The sequence below is a fragment of the Artemia franciscana genome, chromosome 4 (genome assembly GCF_032884065.1).
Source record: "Artemia franciscana chromosome 4, ASM3288406v1, whole genome shotgun sequence".
Taxonomy (NCBI): domain Eukaryota; kingdom Metazoa; phylum Arthropoda; class Branchiopoda; order Anostraca; family Artemiidae; genus Artemia; species Artemia franciscana.
Genome location: NC_088866.1, coordinates 8,947,089 through 8,969,832, shown reverse-complemented (window position 1 = coordinate 8,969,832; position 22,744 = coordinate 8,947,089). Strand labels below are relative to the sequence as shown.

Here is a 22,744-nt window from a genome sequence, read left to right as displayed (position 1 = left end):
TTTTAAGTTTCATGTTTATATAAGTAAATGCTGTAACAATAGTACCACTGTTTATATACGACTTTTTTATTTTGTGGTAAAATATTTCGGTCGTTTTCAGTGTAGTTTTCAGAGGATCTTCTTCTAACTTCTCTGGCCAGAGTCTTAAATCATTTTAAAATGGTTTACTCTAAATTGGGTTAATACTAGATGTACAATGAACTTCTACTTATATATAAACCTTTGTTTGGGTTTGGCTAAGGTGATACGCCCCCTAAACGGTGAAGCCTGTAAAAAAAGAAAAGAAAAAATGGTTCCTCGTGAAAAGCCCATGATTTCATTTCGGTGGTATTCAGACCGCTGAAAATTGGAAAAAAAAAATTGAATCTTTGTTAAATGTGGGTTTTTCTGTTTTCTTGGCGTCCAGACTTTCAAGAAAGTTTTTTATTCGACAATCTCTTTATGCCTATTTACTATTGTGGCAAAGGATATTCTTGATAATCAGTAAAGTAAAAAATGAATAACGTGTACGTTTTTGTCCTTTGTAAAGGGGGCGGACTGGAGTGAAGAGAAAGAGATAATAGTGGCGTTTTTAGTGCAAAGAATAGTAAAATGATCAATCATGGAACACATCTCGGTAATTATCTGTTAGCCAGTGCACACTCGAGAATTTGGATCTATAAAATCAGACAATGACCCGTTTATTGCTGTTTGTATACGGAAACAATTAGTTTTGGCCCAGTGGAAAACTACATTGTAGCTATATTTTAATAAATATTTAGTTGGTATTTTGGTTAGGTTACATTTTAAATGCAACCCTGCTATACTTATCCCCCAACCCCTAATATGCAAATATACAGTTCAAATTGTATATATCCTATCTATCTCCCAAGCGTCTCAGTTATTTCAACCCCGTACCTGTAGATCCAAATTGTCGAGTGTGTACTGGCTAACAGATAAGTACTGATATCTTGAATAATAAGGTGGTAGTCTGAATTGACCATTCTACGTGCTTTTGATTTCTTTTCCTAGGAATTTGGTTTATCTTTTAGGAACTATTTACATGGTCATTATACGACACTAGGCCCAGCAGAAGTTGATCGACTTTTACCAAATAGAAGAATATCTATTTTAGTTGGCACTTGGAATATGAATGGCAAGGTACACTTTTTCTTTCCATCCCCAATTTTGGAGTACAACTTATGTTCGGTTTTTTATCATAAAACCCGCCAAGAGACTCTTTGTTGTTTTTTTTATTATAATCAATGCAAATGTCAAACTAGAAAGTTCATTAGGTTCAAAATAAAAGAGGCAAAAAATGTCGCGGAAAATAAATTGTTGCCTTTTCAAATCATTATGCAAGTTATCTGGTGGAGAAAAAATTCATAGCTTTCTGTTTGAATATTAAGGTTGTGTCAAACTGCTGTTAAATGTAAAGTGAGCGGTGAATAAAAAAAAGAATTCTGAAGGTAATTTCTTATGAACTAGTGCATAAGTTAGATTAAGCATTAGTATAGTGCTCTAAAATCAAAATGCAAAATTAGAAGGCTTATAAAGGATTTACTACATAGTAACTGCCTAATCTGAGAGCTATCAATATTCAAGAAACACATAACCTACTGTGTGGGCCAACACAGGTATGAGTTGGTGGTAGAACCATTATAGACCATAGATTTTCAATTTGTACTTCAGACACTTTTATGACATTTCCATAAAGTGCAGGTAGCTACTGTCATCTATATTTTTTCTGTCCCAGAAACTGTTAATAATATTTGCTTATTGACATCATACCTGTACACTGGCAACGGTGGAAATCCCAAAATAATATTGAATAATTCGTTTTCTTGAAATATTAAAGAAAAGTATCTTATAATATACGAAAAGCTAAATATTTAACCTCAAAATTTGCATGTGTTGAAGTAGTACACCCCCTATCTCCCAAGAAACTCCCTTGTTTCTGTCCAAGTTGATAAAGTTTCCCAAGTTGATTTTTAAATGTAATCTCACCAATGTCTTTCTGTGCGCAAGTATGCTTTGTATGATATTGATTATCCATATTAAATATTCTATGTTAATTATTTGGGATTTCAATTAGATCTGTTGTCAGAAACTATCATTTAAAATCTTCATTCGTTTCTTTCCAAAAATATATTTATACGTTCTTAAATTGAATAAAAGATGTTTTTTTTTTTACTGTTACTTAAATCCCGTTTTCGTAATTTGCTTTAAAGCTATCTAGAAGTATAGATGTCTAACTTCCCAAACTGTAAGCCCTACCAAAAACTGCAAAACGGAGCATTTAAACTTGTTTTTAATTTATCTTCAACCTAGTATTAAATCAAATCTTCAAGAATTTGTTCTTAAGTTTGATGCAACTGATTTTGGAGGTATTATGTTTTGTTTTCAGTCGTTTAATAGTATGTTTCTAGGTCATTCTTCCTATCTGCTTATTAGCAACAAAGCTTATTGGACAACAGACATAAAAAGGTAGTTACATATTTATTGTGTTGATTTTCAGGATTAAATTATCTCTTTCAGTACAAGAAATGGAAAAAAAAAACACCAGTGAAGCTTAAGTTTAAAACAAAAATTATCTAGACACCCGCTTCATAAATACTTATGCGAAAATCGTAGCTTCGCTGCCACTAGTTCTGGCAGCGAATGGAGTGGGAAGAGGGTCGTAAGAAAGGATTAAAAGGAAACCTGAACCTCTTCGAAGGGTTAAAGACAAAAGCTTTGAATAGGGTAAATGAAGAAGGAGCGCGCGTTGCCGTGTTGGCATCAGGCGGCTTAGTGCTGCTGTAAGTTCTTAGTAGTAGTTGCATATAATATAGTGTAATACTTTTACCGAAGAAGAGGAGTGGTGGTTCCCTCGTGAAGATCTTTCGAATAATGAAATATTTTCAGCGTTATAGGTCATCTTTGCTGCTCCTCCGTTAATATTGTGTAACTGAAGATAAAGCTTAAGTCAAAACGTTAGAGGGAAGAGCAAGAGAGAGGGCAGTTTGCCTCTTGGAAGACCAAAAACAATATAAAAAAAGCGAGGTACTTGACAATAATCACATAAATATGATGTTTCTGGTCTAATCCTTTCCACCTCCCAGTGAAAATTTAGTGTGCACTCTTGCCATCTTTTGTAATAGAAAACTTTTTTTAGACGCCTCCATCTGATCTCGAAGACTTGATTCTTCCAACTTACATATCTACACCGCCGGATGTTATTGTCATTTGTACTCAGGAATCTCATAGTGCCAAATTTAACTGGGAAGTTTCATTGCAGGAAACGCTAGGTCCAAATCATGTTATGCTCTCCTCATCTACTCTGGGAACTTTACATTTGTCCTTTTTTCTAAGAAGAGATTTAATATGGGTGTGTTCTAGTAAGTATATCCGCTATTAGTCTACAGTTTTGTTGTTTCAGCATCTTTTGATTCTGTATTCGTTCCATAACACTGCTTCGGCGTGAACATATTATTAGCTTCTTAGCCCTTCTTTTCCGAAACAAGCTGTCAGAGTCAAGAGTCTTGAAAAGCTTGCAATTTTTCCACTATGCATTCTGCTGCTTGCAGTGTAGCAGGAACTCCAGTGTCACTACACTGGAAGACCTTTGTCTTCCAGTGTAGTGGGGAAGCCAAGCATTTTTGAAGCTATAGCATAGACTAATCAATATAAAGATGTGTGTGTTGTGTATTTTTAAAACTTCGTCTGAAGATCAATAGGTCAATGAAACTTTTGAGGCTTTGAGGAATACTTGTTCTATGTATTTTATATCAAGTATTTTGGCTTAACACTTTCTACCTGTTAATCAGTACTAATCCTTTCTTTACTCGTTTTTGCCTTAGAAACAAACAAAAATAACAAATTTGGAACTATGTTTGATGAGGTAACATTGACGTTGAATGGCTCGACGAGTTGTGTCCTAGTTGTTATAGGTCAACTGGTGAAACTTGGTCGTGGGAAAATATTTTCATGTTTCTACTGTTCTTTATATCAAACAGTTCATGGTAATGAACTGCAGTAAGGAGCAACCCGGCTCAATAGCTAACGAAAGTCTAAAAAATGGAGGTTTGATACTAATAGGTAAATCAAAAGAATTGCATTTTTATGCTGATTTTAAATATAAATATATATATATATATATATATATATATATATATATATATATATATATATATATATATAAATATATATATATATATATATATTGTATCAAATTTAGTCTTATCCATCAAAAGATACGAGCCTGAGAAAATTTGCGTTATTTTGGAAAATAGGGGGAAACACCCCCTAAAAATCATAGAATCTTATCGAAAATCGCACCATCGCATTGAGTGTATCAGAGAATCCCATTGTAGAAATCGCAAGCACCTATCTACAAAAATGTGGAACTTCGTATTTTTTGTCAGAAGACCGATCACGGGTGCGTTTTTATTTTTATTTTTTTTCCAGGGGTGATCGTATCGACCCAGTGGTCCTAGAATGTCGCGAGAGGGCTCATTCTAATGGAAATGAAAAGTTCTAGTGCCCTTTTTAAGTGACCGAAAAATTGGAGGGTACCTAGGCCTCTTCCCACGCTCATTTTTTTCCCAAAGTCAACGGATAAAATTTTTTAGATAGCCAAGTCGAAAAACATAATAAGATGTCTTTGGGGACGAATTACTCCCCCAGAGTCCCCGTGAGAGGGAATGCAAGTTACAAACTTTGACCAGTGTTTACTTACAGTAATGGTTATTGGAAAGTGTACAGACGTTTTCAGGGGATTTTGTTTTGGTTGAAGGAGGGGGGAGTGATGGGAGGGAGCTACGTAGAAGGATCTTTACTTGGAGGAATTTGTCACGGGGGAATAGAAATTCCATGAAGGGGGCGCAGGATTTTCTAGCATTATTAAAAAAAAACAATGAAAAAAGAAATATGAAAAAGTTTTTCAACTGAAAGTAAGGAGCAGGATTAAAACTTAAAACGAACAGAAATTATTACACATATGAGGGGCTCCTCTCCTCCTAAATACCTCGCTCTTTACGGTAAAGTTTGACTCTTTGTCACAACTCTACTTTTTATGGCAATTGGTATTATCCAAGTGACATATAGCGATCGCAAATTCTGTCGGTCTGTCTGTCTGTCTGTCCTGGTTTTGCTACTGCAGGAACTTCCAGGCAAGCTAGGACGATGAAACTTGGCAGGCTTATCAGGGACCGGACCAGATTAAATTAGAAATAATCATTTTCCTGATTTGACCATCCGGGGGGAGAGTGGGGGGCCGGTTAATTCGGAAAAAATAGAAAAAATGAGGTATTTTTACTTACGAACGAGTGATTGGATCTTAATAAATTTGAAGTTTGGAAGGATATCATGTCTCAGAGCTCTTGTTTCAATTCCCGACTGGATCCGGTGACATTGGGGGGAATTGAGGGGGGAGGGAACCTAAAATCTTGGAAAACGCTTAGAGTGGAGGGATCGGGATGAAACTTGGTGGGAAAAATAAGCACAAGTCCTAGTTACGTGATTGACATAACCGATACGGATCCACTCTCTTTGGGGGAGTGGGGGGAGGAGGGTTAATTCTGAATTAGAAAATTATGAATTAGAAAATTCTGAATTAGAAAAATGAGGTATTTTTAACTTACGAAGGAGTGATCGGATCTTAATGAAATTTGATGTTTGGAAGGATATCATGTCTCAGAGATCTTATATTAAATTTCAACCTTATCCGGTGAAGAGGATGTTGGGGGGGGGGACCTAAACTCTTGGAAAATGCTTAGAGTGGAGGGATTGGGATGAAACTTGGTGGGAAAAATAAGCACAAGTCCTAGATACGGGATTGACATAACCGGAACGGATCTGCTCTCTTTGGGGGAGTTGGGGGGGGGTGTTAATTCAAAAAATTAGAAAAAATTAGGTATTTTTAACTTGCGAAAGAGTGATCATATCTTAATGAAATTTCATATTTAGAAGGACCTCGAAACTTAGATCTCTTATTTTTTTATCCCGACCGGGTCCAGTGTCATTAGGGGGGGGGGGGCGAAAATCTTGGAAAACGCTTAAAGCGGAGAGATCAGGATGAAACTTGGTGGAAAGAATAAGTACAAGTCCAAGATAGGTGACTGACATAACCGGACCGGATCCGCTCTCTTTGGTGGAGTTGGGGGGGGGGGGAGTAATTCGGAAAAATTAGAAAAAATGACGTATTTGTAACTTACGAACGGGTGATCAGATCTTGATGAAATTTGATATCTAAAAGGATCTTGTGCTTTAAAACTCTCATGTTAAATCCCGACCATATCCGGTGACATTGAAGGGAGTTGGAGGGGGAAGCCGGAATTCTTGGAAAACGTGAAATCGAGGTATTTTACGAATGGGTTATCGGATCTCAATGAAACTTGATATATAGAAGAATCTTATGTCTCAGATTCTCCATTTCCAATTCGAATCGGATTCGGGGACATAGAGGGTTGGAGGGGGGAAACAGAAATCTTGGAAAACGCTTAGAATGGAGATATCGGGATGAAACTTGATGGGAAGAATAAGCACAAGTTATAGATACGAGATTGACATAATTGGTACGGATCTATTCTCTTTGGGGGAGCTGGGGGTTGTTAATTTGGAAAAGTTAGAAAAATTGAGGTATTTTTAACTTAAGAATGGGTGACCGGATCTTACTGAAATTTGATATTTAGAAGAAACTCATGTCTTAGAGCTGTTATTTCAAATCCCGACCTGATCTGTTGACATTGGGGGGAGCTGGAGGGGGAAACCAGAAATTTTGGAAAATGCTTATAAATGTCGAAGATACGTGACTGACGTAACCGGACTGGATCCGCTGCCTTTGGGGGAGTTAGATGGTGGGGTTCAGTGCTTTGGTGAGTTTGGTCCTTCTGCACGTGCTAGGACGATGAAAATTGGTAGGCGTGTCAGGGAGCTGTACAAATTGACTTGATAAAGTCGTTTTCCCCGATTCGAACATCTGGGGGGCTGAAGGGATAGGAAAAATTTGAAAAATTGAGGTATTTTTAACTTGCGAATGGATGATCGGATCTTAATGAATTTTGATATTTAGAAGGGCCTCGTGACTCAGAGCTCTTATTTTAAATCCCGACCGGTATTAAGCCTCTGATTTTCTTTTTAAAGCAATCTATTGATTCTTAGAATTTTGCTAGAGCTCACACCATATGAGCTCTTGGCTCTTGGCTCTTCTGACCTCTTCACAAGTGCCATATGAGCTCTTAGCTCTTGTTAAAACAATAAAACAATTTAGCGTAAAGAGCGAGGCAATGTGGAGGGGACAACCCCTTTCATATACGGAATAATTTCCGTTCGTTTTAAGTTTTAATGTCTCTCCTTACTTGCAGGTACCATGATTATATAGAAGACTTGAAACTTCAGGTGGAGTAAATATATATTTTGATCAGTTTTTTAACTCGAAAAAGAAAAAAAAATATGATTAAGATTGGTTTTCTCTGCTCACTTGAAATATACGCCTTGGCAAGTGGTTCATAAAAGTTGAGCTGCATATTAAGAAAAACTTTCTTTTTCTTATATTAAGACTGAACTATTAAGATATAAAAAGGATATTTTAAGTGTAAATTCAGGGAAAATGAGGGTTGTAAAGTTAAAAAATACCTTCGCGTGTCCTTATTTAAGTAGTAGGTCCATTCTTGAAGGTCTCGTTCATGTAGTTTGGGCCTCGTTCTGTAACGTCACATTACCCTATGCAAAGTGGGATACGACTTATCTAACAGCTGCTGGACCTTAATATTGTCTCTTTCTGCTCGAAATGTATGCATTTGGTGTTCGTTGCCTTTTTTGTTTAATTCATTATCATTTTTTAGTTCCCGAAGACAGTTCGTTCAGCACCCGAACAGGAACCAAGTTTCGAACTAAAGGAGCTGTTGCAATTGGTTTGTCTATATTTGGTACATCATTTCTTTTCATTTGTTCTCATCTGACAGCACATGCAGAGCGGGCTTCCGAACGAGTCATTGACATTCGTCGCATTTCCACTGGTCTGGAGCTGCCTAAAGTACTTCCTCTCAGAAATCGACATCGAGGTAATACATTAGAAAGAGGGGACATCATATTTTTCGGTTCAATTGTTTTTATTAAGTTCAAGGCAGAGCGAACCGAGTTTAAATTTCGATGCAAGCCAGCGCTTTGCATTTGATAAGATCGGACTATGCTAAAAGTAAATGCATTCGGGATTTAATATCATGGACTCTTTAGTCCATTCGTATATTGTCCTGGAGACTTAACCAACATCTAACAGTAGTTTTTTCGTTATGAGGGGGGGGGGGGGTTAGTATATACTTATTTACTCTCTTTCTAAAATTGATGGGTCTAATTCTGGCTACGGACCATCCAATTCCTTAGGTTTTTCAAGTTTCTTTAATTTATTGTACTCACTTAGTCTTGTGTTTAGATAACATTCTGGAACTTTTTACGTTTTACATTTTACAAAGATTGATTTTTTTTTTTTCAATTTTCAGCAGTTTGAATACCGCCGAAGTGAAATCAAGGGCTTTTCACGAAGAATATTTTTTTTTTCTTTTTTAAGCTTCACCGTTTAGGGGGTGTATCACCTTAACCAAACCCTAAGCAAAGCTTTATATATAAGTAGAAGGTCATTGTACATCTAGTGTTAACCAACACAGATAACACTGTTCAAAATACCGTAGAAAAAAAGGGAAACAGAGCTTCTCTGAATCCTTGGATTATTTGAGGGACAGGGTTTCTGATTCGAGACATTTTCGAGTCAAAGGCGAAAATGTGGCTCAATTGTAAATGTAACGTGATGTATTGAGTGTAGTTCCAATGAGTATATTAATTGTTTTTTGTTACCAGTTCGTAGTAAAATATTTTTTTTTATATTTGGTTACTATGGGCCGTGGTTCGCTCTTTACTAGGTTGCATCAGAGCTGCAGCCGTGAGTCTGGCTTTGTTCTTTATGATATACCCCACGAAGGACTGTAGAACCCTGATTTTTGTGTACAGTGAAACTTTTCTGATTTTTATAATTTTTCGGTGCAGCCCTAATACCTGATTTTTTTTTTTTGGGGGGGGGGGCAACGCTTAATCACCCTGTAGATCTGACGGCTCGGAACGGTGACATTTGGGCAAAGATTCTTAGGGAAAGAGTTCTTCGGATCAATCTTCAGGAAAATTGCCCCTTTCCCACGGCTATTACCCTATAGGCTTGCTAACGAAGTCTTAATATTGGTGTAGAAATATGAAAGAATAGCTCACGAACAATGCTCACGAAATAACACTTTGCAAAAGATTAAAGTGAATGGTGAAATGAACAAGGTAGTTTTGTCAACAATTTTCAGTTTTCACCTTGTAACTATCGAGTACTCCTGTGTTTATAATGTACGTTAACACCAAGAGCAGAATGAACAGTGCATTAGAATAATTTATGAACAAAATCATATTCTTGTGCAAAGCCTGACTGAATACTATTGTTGTTTTTTTTTTGTTTTTTAATACAAATAAAATAAATAAACAAACTGGTCATTATTACTTAAGAACACTGACAGTAAAAGCACATAAGAACCCATATGGTGGCTTGTCCTGCACTCGGGTGACAGTTGGTTTTGCAACACGTTTTAGTACTAACCGCTGCAGGTGGAGTAAGTATTGTATCTTTTGGAGGAAAGGATGGATGCTCCAAATTTTCCTGTTTATGAAAAACTCTTGTCGCGTATGGCTAAGACATTTAGGGCGGAAAAGAATGTTGTCGTAACTGGCATACTTCTGGCTCAGCATATTCTCTGTCGCCCATTTTGTAACTGATTCCAGATCCTCGTTCAGATAGTCTGTATTCTGGGCTTATGAGGTCCATAATTCGACGTATATTCGTAGTGTCGACAATTTTCAACTACGATTGGGGAAACCCAGACATCGAACTAATAAGTGAGTACACTGCACAATATCCTCTTTTTACCAGACCGGCAACATGCGCACTTAGTGAGCAGCTGTGAACGAAAGTGACGCTCAGGACTTCGAAAACAGACACAGTCGGGTATCAAGGCTTTGAGCACAGGAGGTTTTGCTTCAGGGAACTTCACCTCATCCTTGTGCTTTTCCTTGAATTGGAGCCCCTTGCTGCTACATTTTTGGAGAAGGGTTTGCCTGGTTTCATTACTGAATTGAGGACATGCCTCTAATTTCTCTGCAATATGTGAGGGAAGATAGTCAGTATATTTGAATCTCTCTTCAAATTATAATAGATCGTAATTGATTACTGCTAAGAACAAGAGGGCTGCTAGCCTACTACTTTGTGGTGCTCTGTATATCAGATTAACCCACTCGGAATCGAGGTCATCCAAGAAGAGAGTTGATGCACTGGTAACGACTTCGTAGAAAGTCAATGACTAAAGGACAAATGCTTTCTGGCACCAAATTTTTTTTAGAGTGGGAATGTAGGCCCAGACCTTTGCTTATCTTTAGTTTTTTTCCTGTCTATTTCAAGACTATTGTACAGGTGTAATGCCTCTTCTTTTTGTTTATAAGCTTAATATCAAATTGCATTTGAGTTTTTAACTAAGCAAGCTTGTCTAATTACTTTATCTTTTTTTTAGATGTTACTTCTAACTATGACTGTGTTTTTTGGGCTGGAGATTTGAATTTTCGCCTTGCTTCACAACGTGAGGATGTTATCAGGAGTGTTACTTCTGGCTGGAAATCTTCCGTCTCAGAACCTAGCGAGGATATGGCTAGTCAACTTCTTTTAAACGATCAGCTCAAACTAATTTTAAAAAATGGTAATGTAGCCTCTTTAAATTTGTTACTAAAATTGGTACAACTAGTAATACAGACAAAGGGGGACATATCCAGAGCTGGGGGAAATTATGCCAGAATTATGCTTCAGCTCAATAGCGCCCACATTGTGACTGTTCATTATTTGATATTTAACATCAGTAGTTCATCCTTACACAAGGGGGGGGGGGCTGTTCCAGAAGCTTCCTTTGGAAACTTGAAGAAAATAAGATAAATCCGTCATAAGGAGATTTAAATATTCATATGTACTTTTTGAAAGCATCAAATGATTTTCCTTTCCTCGGGGAAACCATTCTTTACGAAAAGTATTGACTTACTGTGCTTTCTATTCTTCCTAGCTTATCTCTCGTTTGATTATGTATAAATCACATAACATAAATATGAGTTAAACGCGTATGTTCAAATTCCAGCAGTGAATGAACATCATCCACAGACTAGTTAGATACACAGTAAATATTTTGAATGAGCTTGAGATAAGCCCTTTAGTTCGGTGATGTGGTTATGGTCAAGATTTAGGAATGTATTAGTGGGTTGCAGGCTTCCTTTGATACTTAGTGAATACTTAGCAGATCAGCTAGTCTTATTGACGTAAATAATTGAAGACGTTGAAAATTTTTTACAAGCTGTTAAATAGCACTTTATTCATGAAATTCATTTTTTGAAATTGAATTCCATAAAGCAGCCAACTATTTAATTCATTTTTGCTTCATAAAAGCAGTTGCCTACACCGCATATACAGTAAAAGTGCATTATGTAGGAATTGTAGTATCGAGATAATATGCAGATACAGCTTTTCCCCGAATATCGGAAAAGAATAATTTTTTTTTTTTTTTTTTTTTTTTGTCGTGGGGTAGATGCAAGAGTTTTGGGTGTGTTGGTAAATTGAATCAGTTGTTGGTAAGAAGGGTTTTTGTGACCAGGAGCCAAGTAAGTGGAGGATTTATCACTCCACTAAACTAAAGCTGTATAGTTTAGACATCTATCCTGTGTGTAAGCATAGAACTTCATTCATAAAACTACAAATTTCTTCTACTGTAAGGCAAGAAATGAGCTTCTCAGATAAGACTGTTTAGCCTACTTTCCTTAGTCTCTATGTATAAGATGTAAACTGAACAAACGGCTGCAAAAGACTATTGTTTGTCTTCTTTAAAAAAGGCTCTATTTTTGTACATTAATCATCACATATAAATGTATCAAAATGATTGATTTTTTTTATCTGTTTGTTAGCTAGGAGGAAATTGAGCTCATCAATGCATTTTTTATGCACTTCTCCAATGCTATATTTGGTGCATTTCCTTCATATTTTTTTTAAACATAACAATAGAAAAAAATGAGCTAAAAATAAAAAGCAACCATCACAAAGAGACATAATGGGCTCAAATTAGCCATGATCTCTAAACTTTGCAAGAAGATTTAGAGGAAGTATCTAGTTGGCCATCTTTGTGGGGTTTGCAGTTCAAGGTGTCAAAATGCAAAGTCCTGCATCTTGAAATGACAACCCTAGACAATCTTACCAGATTGGAGATAACCCACTTGAGGCTGTAAGTGAGGAGAAGGACCTGCGGGTTATTGTTGATGACAAATTCAAGTTTCAAAGCCACAGACAAGCTCAAGTTGCTAAAGCAATGATATATATATTTAAGGAGTTTTTATGCAAAAGCTGAAGGAGGGTTATGTTTCCTTTGTTTGTTTTTTTGTAGGGGAAATATTTTTTCCTAATTAGTTGGTCTTTCTCCCCGCTTCAGTTGGAAGGGCCTTTATATACCTAAATGTATATATTATGCAGACATAAATCAAATTAAATGATTAAAGTACGACTGATCGTTGATCTAAAGCAGTGATTCCGCTTCATCCTCGATCTTTCTTTTGGAGAAAACACATCTGTTGTAAGGAATAATCTTTTTCATATAGCTTAGAATTTCCGTTCAAATGAGCCTTCTTCAGAAATTCAAATTAAATTTTAGATTAAATTAAATTTAGATTTTAGCCTAGAAAATTTAGTTTTACTTTGTATTGTATTTTCTGTATTTAAATGGTATTTCCTCTTAGTTAATGCTAGAGGAGATTAGAAATGGCACCAAAAATAAAAAATCCCATCATTTCATCCACTTTCTGCCTTAAACGAGGGGAAAAGGAGGAGTAAAAAGAGCTTTGTTTTTTATTGGCATTATTTTGATTTTAACGGTCTTAATTGCAATTTCAACCCTTTGAATTCAAAATGAGCTAATAATGGACTTCCTGCATTATTAGAAAACCCTCATCAAAGGTTGGGTCGAGAGAGGTGTACGAAATTTTTTATGCTGGACTACTGTGCAAACCTGAACAAAAATTTTTGTTTAGATTCTCTTCACAGTGTGCCTTGGCAAATAAGAAACAACACCTGCTCTGGAGAAAAACCTTCCTCTCTTATCTTGACTTCTGCCCTCGCTCTTTAGCAGTTGGGAGGGGAGGGGGGAGAGTTTATCACAAAATTGCCACATTCAACTTCGTTCCAGGATTTGACAAATATGATTATTATTGTAAAAAAAAAATATGAAAAGTAAAAACTAAATAAAAACAACAACCAGGAACATATTCACAGCCTGATTTTCAATTACTCAGATACTGAGACAAATCAGAAATTCGTTTTCGATTACTGGCCTAGAATCAAATGCAGAATTAGGCTTAATCAAACCGGCCGTCGTCAGAGAAATCGTAATGATACATAAAAACGTTAAGGTAGCTTGTCCATTCGCACTAGCTAATATTTAGCAACTAATCGGCCATTCTCTATAGTTTTTTTTCCTTAATGTATTCTCGAGTCAATTAAAGTCGATGGCTAACTTTGGAGAATATGGTGCTGTGCCATGGCCATCATAGCCATCAAAAGTTACTTAACTCTTAAAAAGAGCTGATTTAAAGGTTAGTTCTAAAAAGAAGAGGAAAAGGGCTAGTATGCAAGAGGCTACCCTTGGGCTACATATTGGCTCACCCTTAGATTTCAAAGTTTGAAGATCAGGTGCGGAACCTAAATTTTGAGACAGGGACACGTTTAATGAATAATATATCATTGACACATCGCAAAATCTGTCATTCATGTAAGAAATAATGTAATCTAGTAGAGGAACATAAACAGCTCTTTTCCAATAAAGGAGGACATTGTCTTGGTCGCCTTGAGAGACTACGGGGTAATTTGATCGATAAGTTGTTTTTTTTTGCCATTCTTGGAATGCAAAAAGTCACATCCACAGCTTCCATAGCTTTATCTGCACTTTCAAATATAATTTGGAAAACCTCAACGGTCTCCCTCTTTTTATTTAAAAGCTTCAGGGTTTTGGATATTTTTTCTGTGGTTGAAAACGAATCTAATGTTTGCGTCTGAAGTAATCTACTTAGTGCAAAAGTTGTGTCAGTTATATCAATCAAACAGTAAACTAATGATAAAGTCGCAGGTTAAAATTTAATCTTTTTAAGTTCTAAAAAGAAGAAGAGAAGGGCTAGTGTCTTTTGGCTTAACTCCAGCCTTAGCTTTTATCCTAGAACAAAATATTAATTCTGTTTATTTCTTTTCTAGGAGAAGCATTAAAAGGTTTTGAAGAAGGAGTCATTGCATTTCCGCCCACTTACAAATACGTTCCTGGCACAAATGACTTTGAAAGTACAAAAGAACGTACACCTGCCTATACCGATAGAATTCTCTATAAAGTAAAACCCGGAACTGAAGCTAGATGCTTACAGTATGACTCGGTTTCAAAAATCACGTCCTCAGACCACAAGCCTGTTTGGGGATTGTTTTCTGTTACTGTCAAACCTGGCGATTCCAAGTAAGGAGTTTCTCTATAGTTCTTTCCACAAAGAGAGAAAAAGAGAGAGAGAGAGAGAGAGAGAGGGAGAGAGAGAGAGAGAGAGAGAGAGAGAGAGAGAGAGAGAGAGAGAGAGAGAGAGAGAGAGAGAGGAGAGAGAGAGAGAGAGAGAGAGAGAGAGAGAGAGAGAGAGAGAGAGAGAGAGAGAGAGAGAGAGAGAGAGAGAGAGAGGGAGAGAGAGAGAGAGAGAGAGAGAGAGAGAGTGAGAGAGAGAGAGAGAGAGAGAGAGAGAGAGAGAGAGAGAGAGAGAGAGAGAGAGAGAGAGAGAGAGAGAGAGGGGGGGGGGGGGACTTTTTGTTATCTCTTAAATATTCCTTGTGGAAGCTTCGTTAGTTTAAATATTCTTCTTTTTTATACCTTAAAAAATTGTTTGTTTGTTTTTTACTTTCGTATGAAGGTCTCTGCAAATTTCAATTGTAAATTAGGATTTATAAATAGGACTAAGTAAATAGAATAACATAGAAGTTGTTATACGACTGATGTTTAAATAAATATCCTTATAAACAAAGAACTAGGATGGGATAGTGTAAACAATAAAACGTTTTATTTAAACACAAATATATGCGTACAAGCTTAGTAGACAACGCCCATGCCTGTCAGAACATAACAGTGTTGCAAATAACACACCAGCAGCTGACACACCAGCAACTGACACACCAGCAACAGGCAAGAGACAACTTAAACTAATTCATCTTACAAGAAAAAACACTGAATTGCTCTATTACGGATCGAACTTTAGATAGTTTTTCAACTACTCCTCAACAACCGTCTCTCATATTGGTTATGGTTTTGGGTTGGAGTTTTTTTGGCCTAGCCAAAAATATGGATTTTTGGCCTGGATTCGTAGTATTGTCAATGCTGAAACACGCTCTCGATGTCGGAAGAATTTTACGCCAAAAGTTTAATGTATTATAATGTCTTATAATCTCTATTATGCATAATGTATTATAATGTCTTCGGGTAATTGTGATTAGTTGGGAAAGACTAAAAAAATTCAAAGGCAGCTAATCATACAAATGATCTTAGCAAATCTTGGAAATAGAAATCAAATTACGTTGGTCTAAAGAAGAAATACCGCAAGTACCATTTCTAATGAAGATTTAGAATCAGTTATAAAGAACATCCTTATTGTTTATTTTGAAGTGTTTGAAGAGATTTAGAAACAGACGTAAAGATAGAAGCCCAGATAGTAATATAGTAAGGAAAATAGGAATAAATTTTTTTGGGGGAAAAGGGACAGAGGCGTATTTTTGGAAACTTGCTAAGATAGAGCTAATGAGACGACAAATTTACACCCAGAACAGTACCAGGGTCTTGAAACTGACTAACCCATTGTAATCCAACGCAATTTAAAAGAAGAAGAGAGAACCTGTCTGAAACGATTGTCCAAGTTCGTGAAGAAAAACGTGTATTGGCATTTCTTCTCATTAAAAGCTAATAGATTATTATAATACCTATCAAATACAATTTTTTAACGTATTTTCAATATTTAAGGAAAAGAACTGATAGATCTCCGTCAGAAGCAAAAATTACCGGTAGTACACTGTGAGCAATCATTATGATTTTTGCAAAGAGAAATTGCTTTTAGGCAAAGTCATTTATAAAAAGAAGAAATAGGTCCAAGGTCAGGTCCCTGAGGTACTTCTTGTTTAATACGGAAAGTATCATTTGTCAGCAGACTCCAGTTACCTTCTAGAATGATAAGCTCCAAAAAAAAAAAATCTAAGTGCTTGTGATTGAATTCGTGACTTCAGTTTAGGAAGAAGCAAAGAATGATTCACGGTGACCGCCATCTAATGAGTTATTTATATTTAGTAAAAGTAGACATGTTGGTGGTTCAGGGGATTTTCTGTTTATCAATCCGTATTGAGGAGAATTTATAATATTATACCTATATATTGTGAAAGGTTTAGTTAAGCTAATAGCTCTGGGAAAGGCCATAACATTTGCTTTTTTAATGGCATAGTAAACCCCATTCCCCATGCATAGCAAACCCCATTGGCTGAACAATCCAAATTCATCCGCAGGAAAAAAACTGTTTTTCTCTCTTAGACATGAGATTAAACCCTTCTAAATCTATGAAATCCTTCTAAATCCTAGCCGAGTGGATTGGTGCGCTGGATTTAGTCCGAAAGGGTGACGGTTCGAATCCTAGTGTGTTCAATTATTTGGTTTAGGACGGGGGTCAGTGGCGTGACTCTGTAAGCTCAGCCAGAGTCGGCCCTTGCTCTAAATGAGTACCTGGAGAAATCTGCGAAGGTAAACAGCAAGGCTGTGCGCAAGCACAGGATGGTCGGCCCTCTACCCCCAATTGCACCTTCTGGCTGAAGGGCCAAGAAACGTAGATCAGCACCGCCGGTAGGGGCTGTAAAGTCCAATGCCGTATTCTTTACATTTTACCTTACCTTTTAAATCCATGAAATTTCAATCTGTTTCCTTAAATTCCCACCCCTGTTTTTTAACTCTATCGCTTTTGAAATTTCTCTGTTTTGTTTAAAGTTCTTGGCGTCATAATTTCTTCTACTTAAAGTGGAATATTTATGTTTAAAACGTTATCCACAAAGCCAAGGCGTCTATCTCCTACCTTAAGCTCCTGATGAAATTGCGCATCCCCTTCTGATTCTGTAAGGATATCTTCCTATTTAAGGATACATACTTTCTTTGTCCGCCCTTATATTAAATATGTTTATTCAGTTTGGCAATCTGGTATCTCTCAAGAAGAGTCCGATAAAATCGAATCTATCAAAAAAAAGCCCTGCGAGTAATTTTCAAAGAAGATAAAGTTCTACATTTTCTCCTTTTAAAAACGGTTGGTTTTTAACGCTTGAGCATAGGAGAGTTACATTGTGTCTGTTTTGCAAAAAAAAAGACCGCAATAACCACTATGTTTTTCTCTATTTTGGCGGTTTTATCCGGGATTTGAATTTTCCTCCATGTGTTTTTTTTTTTTTTTCGAAAAAAAACTTCGTATGCGTTTTTGGACTCAGAGTTGAAAACTGCATTAACTGATTACTCTAGAACCCATAACTGTTATTAAAAAAAAAAAAAAAAAAATAGATATCGGAGAAGAGAGAGAAGGTAAAAAGTATTCGAAGAAATGGAAATTCTGAAATAGCGGAAAAAAATTTAAATGATGTATAACAGTATTTGATCTTTAAAAGCAATAAAATACGAAAATGGTATGTGCTGCATTGTCATAAAGTTGCATATTTTATGCATTTATCTTAAAAATTGCATGTAAATTTTATTTCAATTTAAAAAAAAATCTTTATTTATTTTTCCTTTTTCTTATAGAATTCCATTGGCTGCAGGTTTATTCAACCGTCAGGTGTATATTGAAGGCACTAAGCGCTGGGCAGAAGTAGGCTGGTCAAGGAAAAGTAGGACTCTCAATAGTGAATCTGTGTGTAACGTACAGTAAGGACCTTGGTACAATCCCTCCAGAGCACAACATTATTTCTTGTGTTGGGGTATTTTTATTTGGGCCAGATTGGGCTAGTTTCTATAATCTCTGGTTATATACTCCTGACTTGAAACCAAAATTTTCAGTATTTTTCCAAATTTTTCCTGAAAATTTTGGCATTTCAAGTTTGAACTCAAATACGAGAATAACTTGAGTCAGTCTAATCTGCTCATAGTGTCAGGTTACAGTAATTTGATACATTTTGTAAGAAAATCTAGTTAGTAATTGGGAATTTATTGTGTTACCTTACCTTAGACCTTAGTTCCTCCAGTGTGTGGGTTCTCGGCTGTGTGCTATGCTAGGGAGACGACTTTCGTCCATCCACAGAACGTGTCCAAGATAGGACCAGTGTTTTTTCCGAAGAATATCCGTAACAAGCGGCTGGTCAGTCCTTTGGCGAATTTCTATGTTTGTAACTTTCTGCTGCCATGCTGCCAGTGAATCTTAATAATACTTCTAAGGCAGCTTTTCTCGAAAGTCTGTATGCGATTCTCGTGTTTCTGGTTTATCTTCCAATATTCACTTGAATACAGCAATATAGATATAAAATGTTTAACAGATTTGTGATAACAGATATAAAATTTCTAGATAAATGCACGGTTTACCAAGCTTAACTATGTTTCTTTAGGGTACAGTATTTTCAGCACTTTAAATGGTATTCGGCAGTTTTTAGTAGTCAGTATAAGCGTTGCTATTAATTTTTACCAATCAGTATAAAATCTAATTTCTTGTGCCCTTCCGTATAAAATGTTTAAATTCAGCTGACCACTTTATAAATTTCATGAAAATTTTTTTTTTGAGGATTTACGACACATAATGTGAGTGTGCTGGCCAATATTTACCATTAGCCCCACCAGGCCTAACGGTGCACAATGCCAGGGGGCAATAAGATGTCACTGAGTGATTTTTTCTTTTAATAAAAACTCGACTGATTTGATTTTTCGTCAAGGTGCCAGGTGCACTCTGCCACCGCACTGCCTATTCGCATAAACATGATTTTAAAACAACCGAGGAATTCAGTGGCCTCTTATAAACTGTCGCATGTCTCCCAAGAATGGAAGCTGAGGGTTCAGTATCACCTCTCTTTCATTACTATTGACTCTTTGCGTTCTGTTCAGTGCTTCTATTATCCCCAAATATCTCGCAAAAATGGAGCGCCAAAACGTTTGGGCTAGAAGTGTCAAAGCTTTGAATCCGGCCCTGAGTGTATGGCCATACAATACTACCTTTTCCCTCGTAGATGAATATTTAAGTTTATTTGTAGAAGAATCACCGGGCTATAGTTGTATAGTGTAACAGTATAATAAAAGCAAAAAATAACACCAGACACAATAAGAAATAATACGATGCATCAAGGCACAAAATAGAAAACGTACAAACAATCATAAAAATACTCGTTATAACGCATTTTAAAACTAAATGCTGTTCTATCTTTCAAATTGTTCCAAAATCTTTATTTCACAATAAATTGTTCATCAATACAACGCCCTAAAGGAAAATTGCAAATGTTTTGCAATCAAGCAGGTAGGAGACGGATGCTCCTCAAACGAAGAACGAGTAAGGGCTTATTTAGCGGGGAACTGCCAAGACACTTCCTTCTCTCCCCCAGCGACCGATGGCTATTATCCTATTATCAGGAACCATTTCCTCCTTTTCTGAGAACTTTGCTATCCTAAAGGCACCATTAAGGATAAAAATCTTAAATGGATAAAACTGTTCGCGTGCACCAGTCCTAGCATGAAATCCTTAAATGGAGTGAGAAAGCACAACAACTTTTCTGCGAAGAGTGTCCAGATATCAACAGCATCACTACAGATAGCTTGAAGCTATCATAAAGCCCTAATATTTTCGTTCTTTGGCTGCGCACCAAAATAAAGAAAATATTTGCTCGAATCTTGACCCTTTTTTCCCTCTTAACTAAATTAGGCTTCTTAAATCATCAAAGGATAAATACGTGCAATTTTTTTCACTTTTTAAGTGAAAAATTCTTTTCCCTTTTTTCAGTTTTTTTTTCTCAGAACGTTGAATAAATCGTAGCCTAATATATAGGTTTTCTTGAATTTACATTGTTAAAAATTTGATTATTAAAAAATCCAATATTTTAAGAATACTTTACCGTCTAATATTTTTAGTTTGTTGTATTTGAGTTTACATTTTGTTTAGATTTAGTGCTCGTCTTAAGTATTATTTCTTGGCACCAGAAATGTGAAGGTGTCAAGTTACACATAAGGACGCGTGACAGACGAAAGATTAGCAAATAAAGAAGAAATAATGGGAGAATCGAGTTTTGAATATATAACTCTTAGTGACCATTTGTCTGCACTTGAGAATTTCTTAGACAGTTGATTGTAGACTTAGCCTATAAATGTGACGAAAAAGTGATTTCATAATCTCCAATTCCCAACTTTCTGCGACAAGTAAAAGGAAATTTTGCGTTCTTGGAAATATAAAATATTCATTTTTATCTATATTAGCATGTCACATAATGCCCTTTGAATCACTCAAGCGGACATTTTTTCTAGTAATTTTTAATTGTTAACCGAAAAATATTTGAAACAGTAAGCTAATGGCAACAGCTCAGTCAGCATTCGAAATGACAGCGTTATCAACGTTGTTATTTCCTTGTTTTATCATTTCTTAACATCCAATATGAGGTTCATCAGTAGATCAAGTAGAATAAGAATATACCAGATAGATCCATAGAAAACACCATAGATTACAACTAAAAGTCGTATCTGACATTTTGGCTTGTCTGAGGTATTTACCAAAACCGTCTCATAAGCTGTTCTCAAAAGGAGGATCAGCAGGGTAATGTAGATCAGGAGAAATACAATGTGACTGAATAACTACTGCCCTGCTGATTCTCACATTGAATGCGCTTCACCAAAGGGTTTTTGGCAATTATTTAAGAAGCTGGAAATGTCAGATAAGGTCCTTTAGGTTTAACAGGAACGATATGCGTCGTTCGAAAGCATTGACCAAAAATATTGAAAATTACTGCTCACTGCTGCATCGGCTTGGCAGACTATTGTTACGCTTTCCCATCCACCAAGTTTTAAGGGCTCAAAAGCCGTAATCATAGTGTTAACTAAATTTATCCTTACACCTATTTTTGCTCGGCTTCGAATTGCAGTGTCGGCATATCAGAGTCGTAATTTCGTCCTCGCGTTTTGTTCTATGGTGAAGGGCTCGTATTTTCTGTTGTTTATAGATGTGAGACTCGCAGTTTCCGGTTGCTTTCAAATAGAAGTTGCTATCCTTGCAGGTGTATTGCATTTTTTTTTTGTTCCTAGAAGTATGTTTTGAGGGGATGTCAGTTTATTTTTTATTATTATGATTAGAGAGCACGATTTTTTGATATCATATGCACGTTTCTAGTCATTCTGTGATTTCTTTTTGTTCTTTTGGTTTTACAATAAACGTTTGCTTTTCTATATTTTGTATTAGGATAAATTCTATCATTAATGCTACAGGTTCTTTTGAAAAAGAGTGGCGGGGCTAAAAACTACAAATTAAACTAAGGCCGTATTCAGGGTGGGAGGTTACCGGGTTAGAACTCTCCCTCCAAGATTTTTCTCCGACTCTAAGAAAGTAACAAAAATGCATATACACAAGATTTTTTATGCGTTTTGTAAAGTTTTTCTTTTATGCCACACCCCCCTCCCACCCTTCTTCTATGAGAAAAAATCCTAGATACATACTTGAACTATTCTGATTAACTCAAAAAAAAATTTTTATCATGGGCATAAACGCGTGTCATAAATTACAGGATATTTATTTAAAAAAGACAAAAAATAATTTTAATTTTTGTGAGTAGCCGAGAAATTTCCATATTGCCGTGCAATGATGTTTTGCCATCATTTTTCTTCGTATTTGGGATTGCTCCATTCTTTAACAGAAACTTAGTCAAGCTTACTTGATCTTTAGATGCTGCCACGTGAAAATGTATATACGAACTAAAGGAATTTATATTGGCACCCTTTGAAATATGTGGTTGATTTCATATTTTGGTTGGCGCCATTTTGTAAAAGAAGTTCAGTCTGTATAGTAATTATATTTATGTTTCATCAATGGGGTCTTTAAACTCTGCCACAAAGTTGCCAGAAATTAAATTATTATCACCAAAAATTAATGAAAGTTGCTAAAAACTATATTGGAATTAGATCCTATGCTTTGTGCTGTTAGACAACCATGGTTTGAGAAGATTTTAGATACTTTAATCTTTTCTCATATACTAAGAGAGGTTGTTAGTATACTAAGGTTGTTATATGTGCTAGCTGTGCATTCAACAGACATCTTTCTTGTTAATAATTTAAAAAACTTTCCACAAGGCAAGTTTTTCAAAGAAAAGAAGAGCATGAATGAGCCAAAATAAAGTAAAATAATCTTCCAAGCTTAAAAACTACCACAAATGACTGTCAATAAATAAATGAAACTAAAGGCGAACATAAATTACAATAAATAGCCGATTCAAACTCAAAACGAGCAAAAACTAATATGATTTGGACTGATAACCCCTATGCCTTCTCAAGACCAGAAGACAATTTGTGCTTTACAGGGGGTATCCACCACCTGATCACTTTGAATCTTAAAAAGGGTGCTAGAACTTCTGACTACCAATCCAATGAGCCCCTATCAAAGTTTATACGATCACCATTTCATATATACCTTATTTGCCCCCAGGGCATAA

The 22,744-nt window shown here is 36.1% G+C and overlaps 1 protein-coding gene across 3 annotated transcripts in view; it reads left to right on the top strand.

Annotated features, from left to right (window-relative positions):
* Positions 1-21,488, top strand: part of LOC136025954 (inositol polyphosphate 5-phosphatase E-like) — a 32,394-nt gene extending 10,906 nt beyond the window's left edge. For all 3 annotated transcript variants that reach the window (XM_065702057.1, XM_065702058.1, XM_065702059.1), the window contains exons 3-8: positions 1,032-1,140; positions 3,137-3,359; positions 7,806-8,024; positions 10,551-10,733; positions 14,303-14,552; positions 17,886-21,488. In XM_065702057.1, coding sequence (XP_065558129.1) covers positions 1,032-1,140; positions 3,137-3,359; positions 7,806-8,024; positions 10,551-10,733; positions 14,303-14,552; positions 17,886-18,012 — 1,111 coding nt within the window. In that variant the 3' untranslated portion in view covers positions 18,013-21,488. The remainder of the gene's footprint in view (positions 1-1,031; positions 1,141-3,136; positions 3,360-7,805; positions 8,025-10,550; positions 10,734-14,302; positions 14,553-17,885) is intronic.
* Positions 21,489-22,744: the final 1,256 nt, after the last annotated feature.